Source organism: Corvus kubaryi, unplaced genomic scaffold (genome assembly GCF_017639235.1).
Source record: "Corvus kubaryi isolate FWS band 111438036 unplaced genomic scaffold, C.kubaryi_AGA036_p1.0 37216, whole genome shotgun sequence".
Classification (NCBI taxonomy): Eukaryota; Metazoa; Chordata; class Aves; order Passeriformes; family Corvidae; genus Corvus; species Corvus kubaryi.
The window spans coordinates 2,156,237-2,179,843 of NW_024581061.1; the positions used below are offsets into that span (position 1 = coordinate 2,156,237).

The 23,607-nt window shown below is 38.6% G+C and overlaps 1 protein-coding gene and 1 long non-coding RNA gene across 2 annotated transcripts in view; one reads left to right on the forward strand and one right to left on the reverse strand.

Annotated features, from left to right (window-relative positions):
* The window catches only part of CLVS1 (clavesin 1), a 100,708-nt gene that overhangs the window by 23,122 nt on the left and 53,979 nt on the right, over positions 1 to 23,607 (forward strand). The window contains exon 3 of the mRNA XM_042022601.1: positions 10,979 to 11,153. Coding sequence (XP_041878535.1) covers positions 10,979 to 11,153 — 175 coding nt within the window. The remainder of the gene's footprint in view (positions 1 to 10,978; positions 11,154 to 23,607) is intronic.
* On the reverse strand, positions 11,068 to 22,281 carry LOC121661937. The gene is made up of 2 exons (XR_006015135.1): positions 22,248 to 22,281; positions 11,068 to 13,247 (listed from the first exon to the last, which is right to left on the reverse strand). It is a non-coding gene; the product is annotated as an uncharacterized LOC121661937 (long non-coding RNA).

A 23,607-nucleotide genomic window follows, 5' to 3' on the forward strand; every position in this document is an offset into this window, starting at 1 on the left:
AGTACAAATTACATTATCATTTCACAGTTTCCAGTTGGTTAGAAACTTAAAATGCAACTCTTTCCCCCAGAAACTTCTCCAGCAACCCATGAAACAGCAGTTCCCAGAAAGAAGAGACTAAGTCTCCACACATATAAGTGGAGATTGTATAGAGGCCAGAGTAATTTAGGAGTTGCTGATAACTTCTTTAATAAGGAATTAATGAAACTTTTATTTCAGAATCCCTAACATTACAATTCACATGAAATTCTCTTTTCAGCTCAACTCACTTTAATAGTTTATGAATCACTTAGATTGTTTTTCACTGGCAATTCCTAAGAAAACTTGATGCTCTGCAAAAATAATTATATAACATTATTATTCCAAGGCAAGGACTACACTGCACCTGCAACACTCATCTGTACCCAACTGGGAATTGCTGGCATATATCAAAAAATTGTACTGGCGTCAGGGGAATAAGGATGATCAGGCTGGGCTTCTTTTCCCCATTACCATACATCCAATACAAGGCTCCACACTTCTGTTTCTGCTGCTTTTGGGATCTCAGCTTAAGCAGTTACTACACACTCTTGCTGTTAGCATGTTACACCAAAGTCTACCCCATCCCATTCAAGAAAAATCCTTCATGCTGCTAGATCATGGAATTATATATCTTAGTTAAAAGGCAGAATTTATTTCAGAAATTCAAGGTTTCAAATCCAGATAACTAAATATAAATAAAGCATTGATTAATTGCTTCAGGTAGATTGACAGATTTTTTTTCTCTTTTTTTTTTTTTTTTAAATAATGGAGAAATAATGTACTTAGCCTCTGCATTCACATAAATTGAAGTACTCAAAAATTATGAATATTGATCTTAGAGTTCTAAAATAAGCTTAATTTTCCCTTTTGTGGTTATCTAAAATTATGCTTTAAAATTTGATTCTAGCCTATTTTGTCCACTGATCCTGCACAGGATGCATTTTGAAAACAACTGCAATCCTGGCAGTTTCTAATTTTCAATTTGCAGCCTCAACTTTTAGATTTTTGTTCCATAATTGCGTCATCTTCTTTGAGAAGGCCAGTCTCAGCACTGTTGTATTTCTAAGTGAGGTGGGCCAGTAACATTAATTCGTTCAGATTGCTGCTTTGGAAAAATTTCAGGGGAGTCATGCTAGGCTCACATCTTTTCCCATTGTCATTCAGTTCTCTCAGAAAACCATAATTTGCAACTTGAAGGCCAAACAAACACCCCCAAAACCCCAACTCATTCCAAAGGACTACTTTTTTCAAAGAAACCTTGTGTGTCCCAGAAATACTCACATCCTCACTTTCACAGCATCAGGTGGTGGAAGCTGTCTCAGGATCTCAACATTTTTTATTTCCTCAAACCCAACCAATCCGGCCTAAGTGGTAGTAAAATCCACAGAAAAATATTTTTAGCTTTCATTAGGCTTTAGGTTTGCTTCATTGCTGCCATCCATACAAGGCTTGTAACACCACATAGAACACTGATGATAGTTGGTCTCTGTGTTCAGTAATTCCCCTTCAAAAGGGGCAACCGCTGCACCCACCAAAGCTCTTACAGTAGCTGTCATTTATGCTGCCTATAGAATTAAATTCCTAAGGTTTCTACTGCAGTGTTGTATAGTGGAGACTGATGGTGTCTTTCCATAATTTTCATTTTCTGCCAGCTGCTTACAAAATTCATTCAGTTATCATACTTTTGTTGATTGACATATTGGGGAGTCATGTGCCAGTGGAACCCGGACCTCCCAAAGCAACTTCTGTCAGGTGTTGTCCACATAGGAGGTTGGATACCCAATGAACTCTGGGGCAAACATGGAGAATGAGAGTAAAAAGACATACCTTTTTCCAATTTCACTGGTGACATGTCACCAGGCTCTTCATTGTTGGTTGGATCACAACCTATTTTTATCTTGCTAAAGGTTCTGTAAAGTCTTCAGTCTTCTACAGAAATGGCTTATTTACTCTTTCTGTGGAGAAAAAATAAATCTGCTTTTTTAGGGGGAATGGATTTGCTATTCATTCCTTCACTTTCTTCAATGAAGTTGCATGAAATATGATCCACTCAAAAGTGGCTAGGATGAAAATGCTCATTTTTGTTGAGCTTCTTGGCACTGTATATCCTTTTCAGCATAATTGTGCAAAGTGGTTTCTTTGTGGCTAGCAGCACCATGATTCTATACACTTTTATCAGTCTTTATTTCATAAATCTACACAGTTTCATTTCTTCGGTCCTTCTCTCCTGTTTGCTTGAATCATTATAACAAGTTTTCAACATTGTTCCTGCAGAGACATGCAGTTAATTTTTTCTTGACTGCTGTCTTATGAATCTTCATTGCATCTGTTCCCCAGTGATTATTTCTACATCAATAATATCAAGTTCCTCCATCTTGTCAGCTGTATCAAAGTTGCTTATTGTTCCAGTGGGAAACCTCTATGATATATAATACTTGACACATTTTTTAATTTATTTGTAAGAAATTATTAGAATATTTTCATGTCTGTCTTTTATGTGGCCTGAAAGGCTCCAACTAAAACAAATTATAAACCTTTTTGCGATTGACATCAGTTTTGTACATGTTTCTAATACCTGCTACTTTCACTGCCCAGATTTAGGCACAGGCATAAGCCAAGTGCATGCTGTTTGCCTGATTTAGCAGCCAGTTTAGGTATTTGCTAGGATATACTTGCATTTCTACTTTTTGCCACTTCCTCTCATGTCTTGGTAACCTCTTACCCAGTATCTCTTAAGAGATACATTTTTCAAGGCTTTCTGGACTGAGTAACCAGGTGCTGTTTGCATGTCCACAAACGATAATATGACTTTTGTCATTCTGAACACAGCACTCTCAAAACACATGCATTGGTGAACAGTTATTTGATTTTAACTTTACTATTTGATCTAGTCATCACTGAAGTCTGCTGTAAGAATGACTGTTTGCAAGCAAAGGGACAATTAGATAATTTTCTTGGAATCCTTTAACGTAAAATATGTAAATATGCCATTTGGTTAGCTAATAAAAGATCTTCCAGTGAACTTTTTAGTAAAGTTTTTTAAGATATACAGATGAAGGGGTCCTGATACTTTAGACAGAGAGTAGGATTTGCAAGTGGCAGAATTATGTGGCATCATAATGCCCAGTAGTAATAGTCTTTTGGTAGACACAGCTGAGGTAAATGGTGGTGTGACAAAAAATAAATGGAAAGTCATGTAGGTTAGTGAGGATTAGCAAAAATTGTGGAAAACTCTAGAATGACCTAGAAAAGCAGCATTATTGTGCAATGAAGGCCAAGAAAATGTTGGATTTTAATATGTGGCCACATCTGATATGCAGATCCTTCACCCTTTCTTAACTCTGCAGTTTCATCTGGATTTTCAATTACTTTTAACCTTTTAAGAAAAGCCTCGTGTTGTTATGGACAGTACAATTAAGAAGTGTACTTATTGTGCAGTGACGGTCAGAAAAGTTAATTAAGTGTTAGGCTGCATTAAGAATGAGATGGAGAATAAATAGGAAAAGATAATGAACTCTTTTATGCATGCTGATATTCCAAACTCACTTTGAATATGAAATTCACTTTACACTATTATTTCAAAAAGAAGGGGATGTAAAAATATATAACTATCTGGCAAAAAAAAAAAAAAAAAGAAAATAATTCATTAGTGTTATGAACAAGAGAGGTAATTGCATCAGGAGAGAAAAAAAAGTTCAGGGCTATTTCAGATGGGAAGATGTTGAAGATGCAGAGGAGATACAACTAGAGAGGACATAGTAGACTCACATAGAGGAAACATGACACCAGAGAAACTGAATCAGTGACGCCATTTGTACTTTCCAACAACAAAGCAAAAGAGATGTATAATTGCTTTCAGTGATTAAACAGTAGCTTCATAATGTTCAAAAGAAAATCCTTTCCCTTTCTGTAATGAAAACTTAGCTTGTGAAGTGCAATGGTGCAAGAAATTGAGCAAATAGCTTAGTGTGATGCAAGGATGTATTGTAGTGCCAAGAGCGAATAAGAAAAAGTTTTGCAATCACACAGAGTAAAATAAACAACAGAGGTCATCGATCCTAATGCTTCTAGCCATAGCCATTCATGCACCAGCTATTTGTTTTGTTCATTATTACTGCAGCTGTGCTTTGAGGAAACCATCACAACACTGGTGAGATCACAACAGGAGATTAAAAACTACCTCCTAAACAGGATCCTGATCTGTGTGTTATCACATCATCTCCTAAATTCCTAACAGTGGAGGCCACTAACCTGAAATCACCACAGACTCCCTGGCTCTGCTCATGCTGGAATGAATTCTTTGCCTGTCTTCCCCATGCTCCTCACAGGGGACATTGCTTTTGGGAGTAGCCAGGCAAATTACAGCAGTGGCTCTGTCAAACTGATTTATTGATTGCAGTTAGGTGGTGTAGTATAGGGCATTTGATAATTTCCACAATATCATAACACACTGCCTGTGATTGTCACTCATTCCTTCTCAACAGAGAAATTTGCACAGTGTTCAAGCATGACATTGGGATCAAATTTCTGGAGAGCTCTGGGAGGGATTTTTTTCAGCTCTCAGGGGTGTAACAATTCTGTGCTTGATCTTGGATTGATCCCCTGCTAGATGGTGTGACACTTCTGTGGGCTGAGGCAAAGGGAAGAACAGATGCCGCCTTCTCTCTGGTGGAAGCTGGTTCTATCATGTGTGTGAAGAGCCCGACCACCAGAACTTTCCCTCCCGAAGCACAGGGGCTCTGAAGGTCCCTGTTTGTCAGCTGAATTACTTGTAAAAAAGGGTCCTTGCTCAGTCACGTTAACATCAGGGACAAAGTATTCATTTGGTGAGGGTGCCCACAATATGAATGAGTGCATGTAGGAGGAGATTCGTAACACAGACTTGAATGCGGAGTATGTAATTCGTGGGCTGTTGGTTGCTATGGAGTCCAACTGAAGTGGAAAGTGACAGCAAAAAACCTCATCATACTTTTATGTACAAGAACCTCTAGCAGACACACAACAAGGGAAAATTTTTATCTTTTTAAGGAAGTCATTGAGAGGCAATTTTTGCATGATAAAAACAAATGATGCAATTTTTTTCTCAGGCTTTTACATTTCCTCTTCACTGGCTGTGGCAGAGGCTTCCAGCTCATTCTAAGCAGGAATTCAAAGCCATCCAGATATCTGTGTGTATATGGCCTTCATTCAGTTATAAATTAAGCCATGCATTTCTTACATTAGAAATGTTAAATACAGTTCAGGTCTCAGCTCAGTCTATGCTATTCTTTGTATCCAATGCATTGCTGGATGAAGCACTTCTGAAGAAAAAATCAGTACACTCATCTATCCAGTCTGTTGTCCTGGATGTAAAGTTACTTGTGAATTTTATTCATAGAATGACACAGATGCTGTGGGGAAAATCTTGCTATCTTTTCGTTACAAAACAGGGGAGATGTTTGTTTGAAGCTGACATACTGGAACAACCAAAGATAGCTACACTGGATGCGACAGAAGAATTAATTTGGAGCTCTGACATTAACTTAATGCAACCCATGTTTTACTCAGTAGGAGTTTCCTGTGCATGTATTCTCTTTTGACAGAGAAATAAAAAGAAAAATGTAATTTAGCTTGGGCATGACAAAGAAGGGTTTGGTACCCTACAAAGTAAGAAAAATACCCTCATATTGTTGTGTAATAATTTTTCTGGTTTGCATGTCAGTGAATTATTCATATTTCTTGCAGATAACAAGTTTATATGGCTTTGAATTGTTCTATGAAGAGTTACCTACAGCAGGTCAAAATATTCTTTGTGAGCATTTGCTGCTAATGCAACCCATTTCCTCTGTGAATCACAGGCAAGCCTTGCTAATTTCTGCACATATATGTGCTATTCAGACCTCAGACAGAGGAGACAAACAAGCCTTTTTCAGTGCATGACTCAGCTGTGAGCTCTTCTGGCTGTTCATCCTCTCTAGTGCAGGATTAGTCAAGTGAGTCACCATGTTCATCTATGATTCTTCATTTTGACCTTAGTCTTCCTGGCTAGTCTTTAGCCAGGGGCTGCCCTGCATGGTGCATGGTTCATATGAGAGACCTTTCCTCACCAAAAGTGATAAGCTGTGAAGATCAGGTCTTGCAGCAGTTAGAGTGATTACCATTTCCCTCTGATGCAGAGAGGCAGGGTAGTTACTCATGATCATGAGTTTGAATCAAGACATGAATCCTCAAGGACTGTGTGTTAATAATTTCTGGTACTGATTTCAGCAGGGGTGAGGTTTAATTTTCTAAAATAAATACGCACATTAAAAAACCACAAAGGTTTTCCAAGAAAACATTAATGGAAGCTAGGGCTTTCTTATCAATAGTTCATGAGCAGAAAGGAGAATTTAATCTGATTAAATAAATGACTTCATATGATTTATGTTCACCTTTTCAAAACCCAATGTTGACTGGATTCCAGGGGCTTTGTTTCATTCATATTTTATGAATAACATACTTTGGCTGTGTTTGGGAACAATTAAAAATGTGCCTTCCTGGGTTCTCCCTTGTCCACCTGCATGGATCTGCTGTGTTGCTCATGTCTCCCCTTCTAAGCTTTTCATAGAATCATAGAATCATTTAGGCTGGAAAATTCCTTTAAGATCATCGAGTCCAGCTGTTAACCCAGCTCTGCCAAGTCCACCACTAAACCATGCCCCTGAGTGCCGCATACATATGTCTTTACACGTCTCCAGGGCAACCCTTCCAGTGAAAAAGCTTTTCCTAATATCCAATCTAAACCTCTCCTGGAACAAATTAAGCTTATTTCCTCTTGTCCTGTCACTTGTTACATGAGAGAAAAGACTGACCCTCACCATGACACCTTGCTTCAGGTAGCTGTAGAGAGTGATAAGGTCTCTCCTGAGCCTTCTTTTCTCCAGACTAAACACCTTCAACTCCCTCAGCCACTCCTCACAAGACTTCTGGTCCAGACTTCACCAGCTTCACTACCCTTCTATAGACCTGCTCTACACCTCAGTGTCCTTCTTGCAGTGAGGGGCCCAAAACTAAACACAGACTTCAAGATGCAACCAGCTTCTTGAACTTGGATTAGCTCAAATAATTTGGGGCATCCTGAAGATGTGTTTCTGGTCCTTCTTTCTGCTTCCTCTTCTGTGTTTCACTCCTGGTGGGAATCCTCCTTGCAGGGTAGTGCTAGCTCTCCCCACTTAGAAGCTAAATATGGATTTTTGCTCTCTGTTGGTGATTTTTTGTGTATGGAAGGAGCAAGGCAAGATGTGGTCTCTTACTTGATTTGTATCTATGCCATGTTTTCAGCTTGCTAAATGCTATAGAGCTTTGGCCACCTTTTTAATATTAGAGGGGAGAGGTTCTTACTGCATGCTAACTTATGGATGTTAAGCTGCACTGTCTGCAACTGCCAAGATAATGGCACTGGTCCAAACTTTTTTAGCCTGCTGTCTTGTGGGACAGTCAGGATTTATAGTGACAGTTTGTTTTTGCTTACTACCAGACAACTGTAATGGTTTCGGCTGCCAGTACTTCTGTACATTCATATTTTAACTATCTGAATAATCCAATTAATTTCCTTAGCATGCCTAAAACACAGTCTGTGCTTAGCTATTCAGAAAGAGAATGTCAAAAGCCTTTACTGATGCTGTCTTCTCTAAAATGTATTGCTTTCTTTCAGTATGTCTTATCTGACCCCTTATTTTCCAACAGTCCCTCAGCTTTGTTATCCACAGATCTCTTCAAAATGACTGGTGGCAGATACATGCAAGTAGATCATTTAATTTCCTTCCAATGTCTTTATCCCCTTTAATTGTTCCCATTGCACCCTGGTACTCCACTGAGCCTTCTGGTTCTCTCACAGACTGCTTACACCTCTTATAATTAAGTAATTTCTTCTTATTTATTTTCATGTTATGCCTTTGGCTAATCTCCCCACCAAATCCCTCAGCTAAACCATATTCATTTTTTTGTGTTACATTATTGTTCCTTCCCACTAGCTTTTGTTGAGCTAACTTCCTATTTTCCAAAGGGTATTTGAAGAGCCTCTTTTGTGGTACCTTTCCATTCAGCCAAGGCAAATAGGCACTCTCTCTCTCTCCTCCTTTTTGTCTTTCTGGGGCTTGTGCAAATCTTTTGTAACTCATTAGTGGCTCACTTTAGTAGGCTCCATACTGAATCCTTACAGAACCTTACACTTTTCCCTTTGTGTAATTGTAATTTATTTTGCTTTTTTCTCTGTGTGAGAGGGTTAAACTGGTGAGGAGGGGAGTTGGAGGAGGGGAAGGGAACATTAAGGAACAAAAGAGATGGACTAATAAAAAGTGGTTCTGTGTTCATGCATAGAAAATTATTTGGATGCAAATCAGTCACAGAGCAGAATGATTTGTCTCAAAGCCCCGAGACTAGGGAGCAGAGGGCTTCAGCCTCAATTGGCACTCTGTCTGATTTCTATCCAGACTCTGCAGGAACAGTGTGCCTGCAAACAACCCACCTGGAGCACTTGAGGGCTGCTTTCATGTCTCCCTGTACTCACCAGAAAAACATCTTTGTGTTCACTCTATTTCCTACACCATGTATTCAAATTGCAAATACATAGAGAGGGGAGGGATGTAGGTGGGGACAGCTAGAGTTGTCTCTCAGGTAAATAATTTCTACTGAAAGGGGAACTTCTACAAGGAAGTACAGATGGGTTATTGCATGATAAATTGGTAATTTATGTAGACACTCAAACAAAGACTAGAATTCCTCAGCACAGAGTCCTAGGGGAAGATTTTACATTGAAATATTTCCATTGTCATTTAGCATTTGAGTGGATTACAGAAGATGCCTTGTATCTACCATTTCCAGATTCCACTGGGATCATTACACAGACTTTAAAATCATCATTGGTAGCAGGATCACAAATATAAGTTTGAATGTACTCTTAAGAAAACTTCTTCCCACAAATGAAGGATGAAGCCTTTTTTTGTCCCAATGTGACCATGTTTTCACACCTTTGGTAGTAAAAACCATTCAGTTCATTCTGAAGTTTGCAGCTCTGGGATTGAGGTAATGATTATTCTGTCTTCCCCAGTGTAGCCAGTCAAGGATATCATTCTGAATTGATGCCAACAAGAGTGCAGAGAAGGCTGGCATGTATGTGAGGACACTTTTGGAGCCACCGTACATGTCTGGGAGCTTCCATGGGGCAGTTCTTGTGAAAGGCTGACCACCCTGAAGGAGGATGCTGGGGTAGTGTAGGATATATTAAGTAGATACGGTCTAGGGGCATATTTGTTTTTTTCACTGTTGAAAGTGTAGTCATCTGATGCTGCTGCTTTAAACTCATCATCCATTTCAGCTAAGCAGTAGGTAGTATATCACAGTTTTCCAAAATAAATTTAGACTACAAGTACATGCCAATTGCCAATCCAATCAGTATACCTTCACCTGATGTTGCTAAGGAAATACTCCTTCTTTTTAGCTGTTTAGCACAGCTTCCCCATAGGATTTGAAAAGGTCAAGGTTGCCCTGTGACTGTAAATGAGGGAGAGGTGACTTGGTATGCAGCAAGAACAATATTAGATATCTTTAAGCTCAATTTTTTGGCCCAGAAATTTTACTTTAGAGAAGCTTCTGACTTTTGCAGAAAGGCAGAGTGCAGAAGCAGCTTTTTCCAGGGATCAGGTCTTTAGAGAAGGAATGAACATTTCCACTCAAAACCTGCTGATAGAAAGAATCAGAGAACACTTCACCATTTACTTTTAATAGAAATTTACCATGTGTTGATGCCATTCAGGGGTAGAGGTTGATGGTAGAGAAATTTGTTTTGACTGCACATACGTTTTTTCTCTCAGGCAGATTTTGAAACAACGCTCTCGAAGGTTTGGGAGGACTTGTTTTATATTAATGAAAACAGCAGAAAATAACTAAATTAAAATCTCCATGGGAGAACATGGTATGAACCTTCCCTGTAAAAGACCTCAGGCCTCATGAAAACTTGAGAATTATGCTGAGGTAAAGCAGATTGCACTAGCAGTATGTTACAATTTCACTCTACACAAGGTTATGTTGCACTTTCTGAAGCTTTCCTTGCTTGTCGCTCTCTAATAGAATCTATTGTTTGTAAATCATCTTAATGGGAAGGAGAGATGAGGAGAGCACTTGATTCAGCTTACTCAGGTATAAATATGGACTAAATCATTAAAGTGTCCAACTCTTGCTTTTGTGAAATGGAAGTAGTGAGAAAATGGAAGCAGGGAGCGGCCCAGGCTTCCCAGTGCAGACTTTCACATTAAGGAAAGTATTTCAATATTTTCTTCTCCGTTACTTGCTATATGCTTCATGACCTCCAAGATTTTTAATTATTCTCCCAGAGCTGAGGGAAGCCTTCCAGACAGCCTGTTGTAGCTGATAATTAATAAAGAGTTCTCATTTTGAGTGGATGCAGCCATTTTTCATGTTGCATTTGGCTTGCAAAACTAAGGCAACTGTCAAACTTTATTGTGTAAAGCTTTGGATCATTCCCTACACTCAAGCAGGAAGGCACAGAACCTAGTTGTAATGATATCTTTTATATTAATACTGTACTGATTTATTTCATTTTCTGAAAAGAAGGGAAACAAACAATGAGCTGGTAAAGTACATCTAAATGAGCAAGGATTTAAACTGATAGCTAGAATTTGTTTAATTTCATCACAGACAAATAGTTTCCCAAGTAGCTTAGCTAAAATCTATAGTAAGGACTGCTAGCAGAGTTGAGATCTCATTGTTTATTTTATCTGTCAGTGAGCAGGATTTATCACATCAAGCAGTTTTGGAGTAGGAGCTCTTTAAAGACACCTCTGAAACAACTCTTTTTCAGGATAAGTCTACCAGAATAAATCCCTGTCCCTTGCTCATGCCCCACCCACAGCAAAACTGAGTATCTTGAGGTTTGAAGATAACTGCAACCATTGATTTTTTTTTTCTGCTTTTGCTTTAGGAACTCCTTCATAGATATCCTTCGGGCTATTCTTCTTTCCTTGGAAGTGCTCATTGAAGATCAGGAGCTTCAGATAAATGGCTTCATTCTAATTATAGACTGGAGCAACTTCTCCTTCAAGCAAGCCTCCAAGCTTACACCATCTATCCTCAAACTGGCCATTGAAGGGTTACAGGTAGGTGGAGGGTAACACACGTACCTGCAACTTTTATTGCTGCAGACAGTGATTTTTGCTTCATCAGGCACTGGGCAAAGTGAAGGGAGGAGAACATAATCCAGAATGCTTTCATGTCCCATCCACTTCCAGCATAGATTGATTTTCAGACATCTCATTTTGTCTGTCTTTCACTTTTATTTCAGCTGTAAATCAATGTAGCCAGTATGTGCATTACTTATCACAGCACTAAGAAGGGTTAGAGATTTGAGGTTTAATCCATCAGAGAATTCGGGGGGATTAAAATCCAGCAGTGTCTGCCTTCTGGAGTGTGAAGTCCACATGCAAGCACATGTGAATGTAGAGGGAGGGTAAGAGGAGATGAGAGCAGCTCGCTCAGCAGATGGAAGTGTGCTGTTGTGTTCATGGGGATGCAGTTGTGTTGGATGGAAATGAGGAAGAGGGAGGACAGGCTCCCTGTTGTGCCCTCATTCTGACTGCCTTCATTTGTCACACAGGGTCCTGGTACATTATGGTTCAGACTGTTTAGGGGCTGCACATCCACTTGGTGCTTGCAGATAAATGGGAGCAAGCTAAAATCACTTGCTGTTACAGGGTTAGGTAGAAAGCCAGGACAACACAGCTGGGGACTGATGGGCCAACCTGAGGATGGGGCAACCTGAGGATGAGGATAAACTGTGGTGCTCAGAGAGGACTTCGGCCCCTTCCACTAAAGTCCGATCGCATCTCTGGTGTTAGACCTGAGATGGACTTTTAGGTCTGAAGTAATTTTACATAACCTTACTATTTGAGGACATTTAATAGAATCCAAGGACTATTTAGGTTGGAAGGAATGCTGGAGATCACTTTGTCTGACTCCCTGCTCAAAGCAGGGATGACTTCAGCCTTATACCAGCTTGCTTAAGGACCACATGTTTCATGTAGCTACATATTTAAAAGGAGAGGTAAGTGATTGGATTTTTCTTGCTTAGTACTTACAAGATATCCTGCTTTTATAAACACCTCAATAATAATTCTCTCTGGTGTGTGCATGTTTATTTTAACTTGCATACCAGAAGGAACAATTTGTTCAACTAATTTTTTGACCAGCAGATTATCTACAAGTAGATCATGATTGTGTCTACATTGTTTTATTATTCAAAAATGAGGTAGAAAAATCTGCCAGCAGTTTTAAGCCTGTGTTCCCCTTTGTGAGGACTTTTCATCTATTCTAACAAATCAGGAAGTCAAGCTGTGCAATTAGTCCTTAGGACAATACCTTATCTTCTCCTGCAGATATTATCACTTCATACCAATTAACATTCTGTGGTTCAAAAAAACTTTCTAGTCAGAAGGAAGATAAAGCCAAGTGACACTCATAAGTAAATCAAATTCTAGCAAGGTGTCCTTGTGCCTGTACAAATTTTGCTTTTCCATCTCTTCAGTAAGAGGCCAGTCCAGCCTTCATCCCATCTGATATCTGGCCATGCCACTTTATTTGCAGTTTATTTGCAGTTTCTTTGCAGTTGTTGGCAACAGTATGTTTCTGGAAGTACTGAAGTCTGGGAGTACCAAAGTTGATCTTATGATTCTGTCATTAGCCTGACATCCTGTGCTGGGCGATATAAGGAGCCTGCCTTTCTTGTGTATGCGCATGCATTTCATTTCTTATCTAAAGTCAAGTTACTGTTGGTTTTTTTCCAGGATTAGTAGAAATTTGACTCTCTCTGAAAGCATAAATTGGGATAACATGTCCTAAACTTAACTAGCCACTGGCTTTGTGAGTAGTAGGAGTAGTAGGAGTTGTGAATGCTGCACTCCTTTTTACCAGTTTTAGAAGCAAGTCATTCATGCTTATAAAGCACATATTTAGCAAACAATGATGGTGAGGGCTTTTTTGTTTGGTTTTTTGGCTCTCACCATTGCTGTTGAAGCATTTTCATTGAGACTTTGTTCTGTTATTATTTTAAAAGAACTAGTGCCATCCTAAGGTAAAATTTACGTAAAATGTTGTTGAAATGCAGATGAGACCTACATACTTTAGAAAAAGAGTCACTGCATTGGAGGGCACTGGAAGTAAAAAATTCAGGTCCTGCTCCCATGAGATGATGACGTCTGAAAAAAAAGAGCAGATTGTTTCAGTTCCTTGTTTTTTCTCATAGCTAAGGCGCTGTGCATGTACAAATCCTCAGACAGACAGATTACATGGCTATCTAAGTCCTCCTTTCTATGAAGAGATTTTGGGTTATATTAAGTCCTGTGTAAGTCTAGTTAAGTGGATGGAAGGAAAATAATTCTCTCGTACAATTTCTCCTGGAGCTGAACCCATATGTTCATATGTTGCTGTCTGTGCCAGGAACTTTTAGCCTTTCACTATGTAATGGCAATTTTAATGCCACAGCCAAAGAATTTTCCTGTAATTTTTTAAACTCACATCTCATTCAGTTTGTCAGACCATCCCATTTTGACATATAGAGTTACTTAAAAAACACAAATAGTGTTTAATAATTAATGCCTTTGGTGTTTTTCTTACTTTCAAATTGCTTTCAGCCAATTTATCTATTGGCAGTTCAGTGGTTTTGCATGTCTTCAATTTATTTTTCCTCAAATCATTGCTACAATGCATTATCACTAAAGTGCAGACAACAAGCATTACACAGGCGTATATGTTAATTCATCTTGAGTTGTAAAGCAAACACTAGCCAAATCTGGTGGACTTGATGGCAGAAATTATTATATTGCTATTATATAGGCTGTTCAGTTCCAAATCCTGTAAAATCTGTAAATATTTAGAAAGATGAAGTAGGAGTTATATCATCACATTGCTGAATACACATTTTGCTCAATACTACTCCTTGCTCTGTATGGATTTCTCTACATATTGCATCACACAAGACAGTTCATTATATCTCAGTTACATTATTTAATGACCTAAAAATTGCTAAACAAGTATTTGTACAGTATGGCAATTCTCATCATGTCACAGCAGTGTGGGGACAAATGTCTTTGTAGTGCCTAAATCATCTCTGATTAACAAGCTCTGCTGTTTTAGCACAAGAAAATTGTCACTGTATGCTTTGAGCTCATGCCATACTCCTTCCTAGACCTTACAGATCTCTTAAATTTTAACACATTAAACACAAGATTGTCATATGGATGGAAGGGTGGGGAAAGAGATGTGTATAAAATAAATCTATTTTTCCAATAACTTTCTGAGTTTTCACTTCTAATCTTCATTCTTTTAATGTGAACAGCTTTTCCCCTTCACTGCATGTATTTTCTCTGTTTTCTTCGTCTGTGAAGTTACAGTTCTCTGTATGTCATGCTGAGCTTATAATTAGCCTATGATTGCAGACAAAATTCAATTGTGGCTTAAGTTAACCAGAGACTGATCTTTTGGCACTTTGCATAACAGATTAGAAGCATCAGAGGTCAATAGCAAAGGTCAGAAACCCGTGTTACAATAGTGATGCAGGTGAAATGTGTAAGAAATGGTCCCTTCTTAGTACACAGGGTGTTTGCTACTGACCACTGTATTTGAAGACCTCTAATAATCCTGGAAACCAAGGCTGAAGTGTTACAGTGAACACAGCCTTCATGTTCAGCAAAGCCCAGACATTTTTTTTAAGGCTGGTTGGCTTCTGCTCTGAGGATGTAGTTGGTTTGCCTCCAGACAGGACTTTTGATTTTATGGTGCTGCTAGCAATGAGTATAAAGAAACACTCTTTGTTCCTGCCTTATCCAACACCAGAGCTGTGTACTGCAGTTTGTGTACACGCATGCACATAGCAATTTAGAAATTCCCCCAGCTGGTACTCTGAACTGAAATGCAATAACTTCTCAATAGCATCCAGAAATCTGCCAAAACCTTCAAAACAGCAGAAGGTCTGACCTCACCTGCCATTTCTTTGGTGAAAGCCAAGTCAGAAGGCCATGGTCTACCAAGACCCAGCTGAATGACTTATGGCACAAATCACCAAACTGGATTCCAAACTGACCTGAAGATCAGGTTTGCACTCCAGAGTACCTAGTACTGCCTTACCTAACAGGTAACTTGCCCCAAGGCTGTCTCAAGGTACTGAAACAAGAAATAGGGTGAATGGTTATTTCCTGGCTGTATTCTTTCTTTCTCTGATAGTTCTGTCACACCCAGGTGTACTCAAATGTGATTACAGTGACTCCTAAGAAATAAACCATATTCCTACTTTGTGACAATGATGAATCACTGCAGGAGTGATCTTAGGGTTCAACGGGGCTTTGATTCAAATTTCACAGTCCTCGCAGTGAATAGCAGTGGGAACAACTGAGATCTGCAAATAGGAATTTGTCTCCAGATTTTCATTGGCAATAACTTGACAGAAGATTTGACCAATAAAGTACATTAGGATATCCATTACATTTCTTTAGTTCTTTTAAGCTACCTTCAGTTTATCATAAACTAGACAAAATTTGAAGCTGGTATTTCTGTGAGGAGGAGAAGAAAATGAAAGGAAATCAATGATGCTTGGCTTAAGAACACTTTGATCAGATACAAGCACAGATAAAATTCTTTAAAAAAAATCTTCAAATAATGGAAAATTGTATAAGCTTCTCTTAGTAAATTGTCAAAGGTACATTTGTTAATACTACAGAGTAACATTAATGTTTAGATGAAATCAGAAAATCAAGCTAACAGGTTTGTTTAGATATTATTATTAGATATTATTAGTGGGAGATTATCCCACTTCAAAATCTAGAATGAGATGCCAGATTATGGAAAACTCAGCCTGTTTAGAAGTATATGAATCTTTTTGATCTCTAACATGAGCAATAGATTTAAAAAGTCATTTTTTTAAAAATTCCTCCTACTGTAATTATGTAGGATCAAGAAACTTTATGTCAGTTAAATTATAGCAGCAAATTACTTTCTCTTGACAGTATCTTATACAATCAATTTTTTTCATGTTGTATTTGAGAAGGAAGAGCTTTAACAGAAAATATTGACCAGCTCAAAATGTGGAGAAGAATGTAGATCCTGAAGGGAAAAAATGCAGTTCAATATTATGTCTAAGGTGTAATATTTTTGTATGTTTATTTTTCTAAATCTTAGTGGGAAAATATGAGTCTTTAGAGCTGATAAAAGTTTTCAAGTCAAACCCAATTTTTTTCTGGAACTTTGCTGTGTTTTCAGAATAGCATTATTACAGTGGAGTAGGTTTCCAAAATTATCTAGAAAAAAAAAGTCTGGAAGTATGCTTGTTTCATTAGTTTTCATCTGGGAATAAAAATACTTAATAATCTATTCCATTATGAGTGGTAAGAAGCATTTGATTTCTGTCTTAATTGTTAGTATTTCTTGCTTTTTGAAATTTGAAATCAAGTGGAGGTAATGGAACAGTATTTCAGGTCAGCATGACCTGGGTTGATGGGCATAATTTAATATTTGTTACGGTCAAACTGGGCATCTGAACAGAACCCAGGCAGTCCTCGCGAATTTGGAGACTTCACCAAGCCCTCTGCTCTGAAAACTTTATGTTTCCCTCACCAGCCCAGATGCTGGAGCAAGGAACTGACTCTTCTTTCCTTGCTTAAACACATTTGTACTCTGAAACCAAAGGTAAGTGCGATTTCTTTGACTGAATAAGTACTTCCGGTGGAACTCTTCATTCTTGTGAAGGATGTAGGCTATAAGATGGCTTGCATAGTAAGTATAAATAAAACTCTTCTTTCCACAGTTTCTGAACGTTATACTGCTGTTATTTGAAAATTTTAAGGGAATGACAATTCTCATTTTAACAAGCTGAAGAACACTCAGCCCTTCCGTAGAAATCTGTAGTGTAAGGTTAAGTCTGCCTATGCTATAAATATCCTGTGATGCTATTATGTCTCACTGGTATTTATAACAGGTTGTATTAACAGAAAGACAGCGATCTCTGTCATTGCCTACTGAAGTCAGAACAGATAAAATCCTCAGTGACAGAAGCTAGGCAAGGAAAACCATATATAGGCTCATGTATCCACTGGCTTGGACAAGGACAAGCCAAAAAAAACCTTAGCACCTCATATAAAAAGGCCCTAAATGTAGATTTAACAGTTTATCTCGAGAGACTGACTGCAGATTCAAAAGTTGCTCGTTTGATTGTTTGGCTTTTCCTCAGTCTTTCATGCTGATAGAAGTGAGCAGAGAGCTGAGGCCAGTTACTGGGACACTGCAACTGTCTGAGGTTCTCTGCACATCTGCAGAGAAATGATGATCTGTGGCAGCTGAGAATGTGTCCCTCTTTCCCTTCTCCTGTTAAAAAGAAACCTACTTGAAGGCAGACATTTTTGTCTTATTTATGTACAGAATTTAAAGACTTGTAAAAAATTAGGGAAATACTTACATTTTGGATTTTTGCAAGAGCCTTGTCATTATCTTCCCCAGGATAGGGAAATTGAGGAAAAGGTGATATTCTAGGCTGGGTCCTTGAAGATGGATAACTGTTCCTTTAGTAGGGTCTACCAGAGGACAAGCAATTTCCTCAGAATATAAAAGCAGAATGTTCCTGTGTTGTAATCACAGTGTGTTGATATGTCCAAAAGGCACGTTGCAGCTTCCCAAACAAGAGTCCTTGTTAGTAGCTCTAGAAGATCTGCTAGTAACTCAAGCTTATGTTCATAGAGGCAATATGAGCTATATAAAAATGGGTTAACCTACAGAAGGGGACCTACAAATCTGGTCTGTGAAGGAAATAGAGACCTCCTCCCAGTAAGAATGATTGAACTGTTCCTAAAATGAGACAGCTTCAAGTTCTAATGAACTTCAGCAACTGGAAAGTGGCTAAAGATCAGAATTTATTGGATGCTGTACGATGCAATTGAATATTCTGTTTCTTAAACATATGTAGAAAAAAACTTTCTTGATTTAAAGTCCACTTCATATTTACACAGGTATTTGAATGAAAAAATTTGCAATACATACACATAAAAAGCATACCAATTGTTTTTTATTAAAGGCTGCCTCAAAAGGTCCCAAATCTGTTTATCTAGCTACCTTTTCCCCCAATATTAGAATGTGCTTCATGTTAGAGACCTGTGTTGGGTGGCTGAACATGAAGTCACAGCTAATGGGGAGCATTTAGTATCCATTGAAAGAAGGTCAGTTTGAATCATTCCAGAAATGCTCCTGCTATCTGTCTCCAGCAGCTGTTGTGATATGTAGAGTGAGTACTCTCTGAGCTGCCAGTGAGGGAGCCTTTGAAATTATAAGAGATGAGAAGAGGGATTGACTCATTTTATATATAAAAAAAGAGGTAGATAAACAGACTTTGCTCTCTGCAAGAGAAGGCCTATGCTCATTGTGTGTCTATCATCTCTAGGGAGCTGACTGGAACAAGGAAAAAGCAAAGGATAGCAGGCTGTAGACTCACATTTTTCACTTGAAAACTGGAATTAACTGCTTAGCAGAATTGATCAGCCCTGCCATGTTTACCGGTTGGATGCTTTGGGGCTTTTGGCTATGAGTACAAGGACAAGCTGCATATGTTAAATGGAAGGTCTTTTTTTATGCCAGTTATTACATTTTAATAAAGATCTCACCAAGTTGCTGATAAGCATTAGAAAGGAGGAAAATACTCTTTCAGTCCTAGCAAGGAAATGTGAAAGTTTGTTGCAGTAAGTCTGCCTAGAACACAAAGTAGCTGTTTCTTAGTGGTAGACAATAAAAAATTAGCTAGAGCTAACACCAGTCACGCTCAAACCTTCCCACCAACATATGCTTAAATAGATCATGTTGAAAGTTTCTTCCTCTCATAAGATGTGAACTTGCTCTAATGTACTTGCATTAATCTACATTATCCCCGTTCTTCATAATTTCATAAAATTTCAGGAGTGATGAGTCTGTAGTATCTATTTAACTTCTTTTACAACTCCAAAAGCTTTCTCCTTTTTCACGTGGGACATGAGTGAATGTTTCCTGAAGAGAGTGTTTACTACAGGTAATTTCTTGCTGTGACAAATATACACAGAGATCATAATTACAAAAATATAAAAGGGATTGCATATACAGGACTAGACCAGAAAGAGAGAGGAAGAGTGACAGTTCAGTGAGAGCTGTGTGACAACAGAGTTGGAACGGGTGGTCTTTTATTTCAAATGTGGGGTAGCAATGGAGGTACATGTGGATAGGGAGATGGAGGCAGTCGAGGCAGAAGAAGTCATCACTCTGATATGACTGTACACTGAGATATATGGCATGGATTATCCCCTGAGCACAGGTAGATAAGGACTTGGCTCTCTCCAGGAGAAGACTCCTGCTGGAGCCTTCACTAACAGCTGCAGGACTGAAATTCATGTCCCCTGAGAGGACAGCTGTGGCAGTATCAGACCAGCTGTTCCTTTACAGCTCTGGCTCACAGCCCTGTCTTTAGCACGTGCCTTCAAGGACGTGCTGCATCGCTGGAACTGGCCACAAGTCCCTGACTGCTGCTGTGGAAGACCCAGCAGCTCAGCTCACACAGGTGCAGGAGAGGGCTCTTGGCAGGACACTGTGTTCATTCTGCTCCTCTAAGCAAGGTAATTTCTGGTGTAAGTTTTTGACAAAAAGCTGCGGTCAGAAACATTTTAAATTATGCAGAAAGGCAATGATTTTTGGAAACATTTGCCTACTTGTTGTTTGATGATTATGTGCAGAAAACTAGGATATTTCTACACACATAAGCCTCTTCTATTATTATCTCCTCCTCAACAAAGGAACTCATAAATTCCTCAAATGTTGTATGGTCATACATATTCGTATAGCAAATATGTGTATGGCCAACATGGTCAAAAGAGACTACAATGCTTTCAGTAAATTTGAGGTGAAGTCCCAGCTGATTCAAATGGAACTTTTACCATTGTCTTGGTGGAGGCTGTTTCCACTTCAAGAGAGTTTTCTAGGCTTGCACAAATTGCCCTTCAATGTCTGAGCACTTTTTGGAAATTTTGTACATCTATTAGAACATTTGCCTAGAGATCTTGAAGAACTGTTTTGTTCTTAAATATTCTTATGTCTCTTCTTAACCGTGTAGAACCTTACACTTAAACAAGCATTCCTGAATAGCAGGGGTTCCTTGATGCAAAAATGTCAACCTCAAACACCACAGTCTTCCAAGGAATGTTGGAAACACCAAGAGAAATATTCAGCCTACTTCCTTCTCCCCTCATCTCTACCCCTTGCCCTCCACTGAGCTTTGGTTTCAGCAAATGGGCATTTTCTGAGGAAAAAAGGGATTTCAGTGGAAATGCATCCAGTAGCTCTACTTCCCTGTAATCCAAAACTTCCTATTATTAGTTCAGGATGTGTTTTTCACCCCTTCCTGGTAGACACATATTAGACCATTTGAATGTACGTTCTGATTTTCACTCTGAGCACACTCCCACTGCTTCAAACTGTTTGCAGTGGAACCAGTTTAAAGCAAGGCCAAAGGGTAATAAAAAATAATTTCCATTTCAGAGGCGGCTTTCTGACCAACTCTAATCTACATGCAATAAAAATGCAGCTAAAAAAATACATAGCTAACACAAGTACAATTACAATGCAAATATTCTTCAAATAGCAGATACATTTAGAAGATCATTAGATTAACAGTTTTTCAGAAGAAAGGCAGAAGTATGAATATATATGTGATGAGCAAAATACTTGATCGCTGTGTAACAATTACAGAGGAAAACAGCAGAAATTCTGGTGAACTGAAAATAGAATGCAAGCTTGCCTAGGCTTAAAGGGTAATATAAATTTTATTCTTCTATTTTCCAAGAGAAGCAGATTTTAATTAGTAAGTGTGCTCAGTAGCATATGCACCCAGTGGCTGGAAGAAAGGGTTTCCTGTGGCTTAGTGGGAATGTTTATGTAAATGGACATCTACAGTAGTTACAAAAGGTCCCAGTCCAACTTCTGGGTGAAGTTTCATGAAGAGTCCCACTGACAATCCGAACTTTGTTTGGCATCACTTAGAAAAACAGAGAACCTGAACTGAATTCTGAGGAAACAACATCTCCTCAGTATAGCACAGACAACATTCAACTCCTTTTGATGGTCCTTGCCTTTATCACATCATTTATCGATCTCATTGCTAAGTGCAAGGAAAGCTGCAAGGAGACAGTCCTAAAGAGATAAGGATTCCTGAATCTGTAGTGTAAGTGAAAATAATTAATTGGTACAGATAAAGCTTCTGACTTAATTAATCAACATGAATGGGCTTTCTGCTAACATTGGAGACAATATCTACCAATCATTCTCTCTAAAAAAAAAGAAGATAAACATTTGCATTCAAAACCAAACAGGTAAAATTTCAGTTTCTGTTGCTGGCCACTGTCTTTGCTGAAGCTGAGTCAATGGTCACTGCAGCATGGGGACTGCAGTCATTTGCCGCTGTGCGTGAAAGGGCTTCTTGGTCAACTTTTCACACATAAATAAATAAATAGTTTGGCCAGAAGAGCTGTGTCTTATTGAAAATGAGATCAACTCGATTTCCCTGCAAGATTCTAGCTTATGTTTACAGTGTATCACCCCACATATTCCTATCTGACACGGATATGTGGGTTCAAAGGGTTTTCTGGTCATCTAATACAACTGCTGCTCATGGAAGAAGGACTGCAAATACTAGAGCAATTCAACCAGAGCCATCAAATCAGCTAGCCATTATCTACTTTTTCCACTTTCCAACCTCCCAACTCTTTTTCTACCTTTGATACTGCCTTCTCCTTTAAATATTAAAAGGAAAATAAAGCTGTGAGGTAAACCAGGTGTGCAAGGTGTGCATTCTGTGCTGCTGAGCTCTTACAGATAACACTGTTAGGTATTCAAACACACAAAATATAATTAACTATTCAAGAAATTTCCCCCCTCCAATTTGTTATACATGCCTGAATGAATGTTAATGGGGTCACATAGCTCTTTGAACCTCTGCTGACAGAACAATAAAGAGTTCCTGTGGTTTTCAAGAAACGGCACAGTATAATTTTGCTTGCTTTGCAAGGGCATTTCTTAATGATATCATTATACCCTCTAAACTCCTGGTCCACTCTCAGAAACTCACAACACTTCAAATGACAAGTTACCTTCTCTTCTCCCTGGGAGAATTGAATCTCAATTATAATTTATAATGTCTTACTTACTCAGTGCATATTCCTTTCCTGTGCCTCTGAGAGGTGCCAGCTATGGTATTTTAATGAAGCACCCCCGTTTTATAGCCTCTCTATTGTGAAACTGGAACAACAGCATTTAAAGAGCTAGACCTCTTACCCAGTTTGCTGAGTGAGAAAGGCAAATAAATTCCATTTCAACTGTCTTAAAAGACAATGAAAATAACATATTTTCTTCTGTTCCAGTGATAAGTTATGCTTGAACAGTATTGCCTGAGAACGTATAAATAACTTTACTGGTAAATTCCTACCATCTGTGATAAAATTAATTCAAATGTTTAAAGTATTTTACTTTGACTGCTTGCACTATTTTGAGCTTGTTTGTTTTGCAAAGATATTCTAGGCAAATTAGCTCAGGAATGTTTGTTAAACCAACAAAATAAGGGAATGTTGCTATTAGCTTGAGTAAATTTATTTGGTATCTACCTCTAAGGATTGCCCAGCTTTGTGCTTTTATATAGGGAGGAAAAAAGAGGAAAAAAACAACCCTTTGTAATAGTGCATTCCTTTTCTTTGAAGCTAATGCAGAAAGTACATCTGTAAGATGCCAGGTTTAGACAAAAAGTCAGGAAATAAGCTTGCAGCTTATAGGAGATTTTGCAAATTAGTCCTCTTTGATGATTTTTTGGTTTTTAATTGGAAATTTTACCTAGTACAAATCCTGTAATAGCATCAGAACATGATTTTCAGAAATTAGCTTTTAACAGCAGAGTGTTTCATTGGACACTCACACTGGTGAAAATAAATACATGAATTAAAGGCACTTCCAAGTTAGTTGCCAGGCTGCAGTTTCCCCTCAGAGCAGTATCTCAGATCTGGGTCTACTCAAATTGCCCTGGACTGGTCAGTAAGTATCCATGCCTCTGACATACACAGGGGCAAATGATCAAGGATTTTAGTGCAGTGAATGCTCAATTATGTTACCAGCATAACTAACCTGATTGTGGTAACCACAGGCAAAAATCATTTTCTCCGTTGTTTTGTATATTGGGAGGTGGTGTCCAAGCCCAGAGAGCAGCTTCATGCCACCTCTCCCCAGACCCTGGAGGCTGTGTTTTTAAGGCAAGCCTCTTTGATCTGGGCTGGTTGGCACACTAAAAGAAGATGTGAAATAACTCTTGGCAGGAACATTTCACGAATGATGAAACATCTGTTGATTTCTGTGTAGATTACATTCTTTTGAGAAACCTGTCACCTCAGTAGGGACAGCTTTGGAAGATGTGACATAGGTGAAGACTTTCAACCCTTCTGATTTCTTTGCCATTCAGCTGTTGTTGCATGTGAAGCAGATCTTGCATCCTTTAAAGAATTCAAAATGCTGTTTGTACATGCT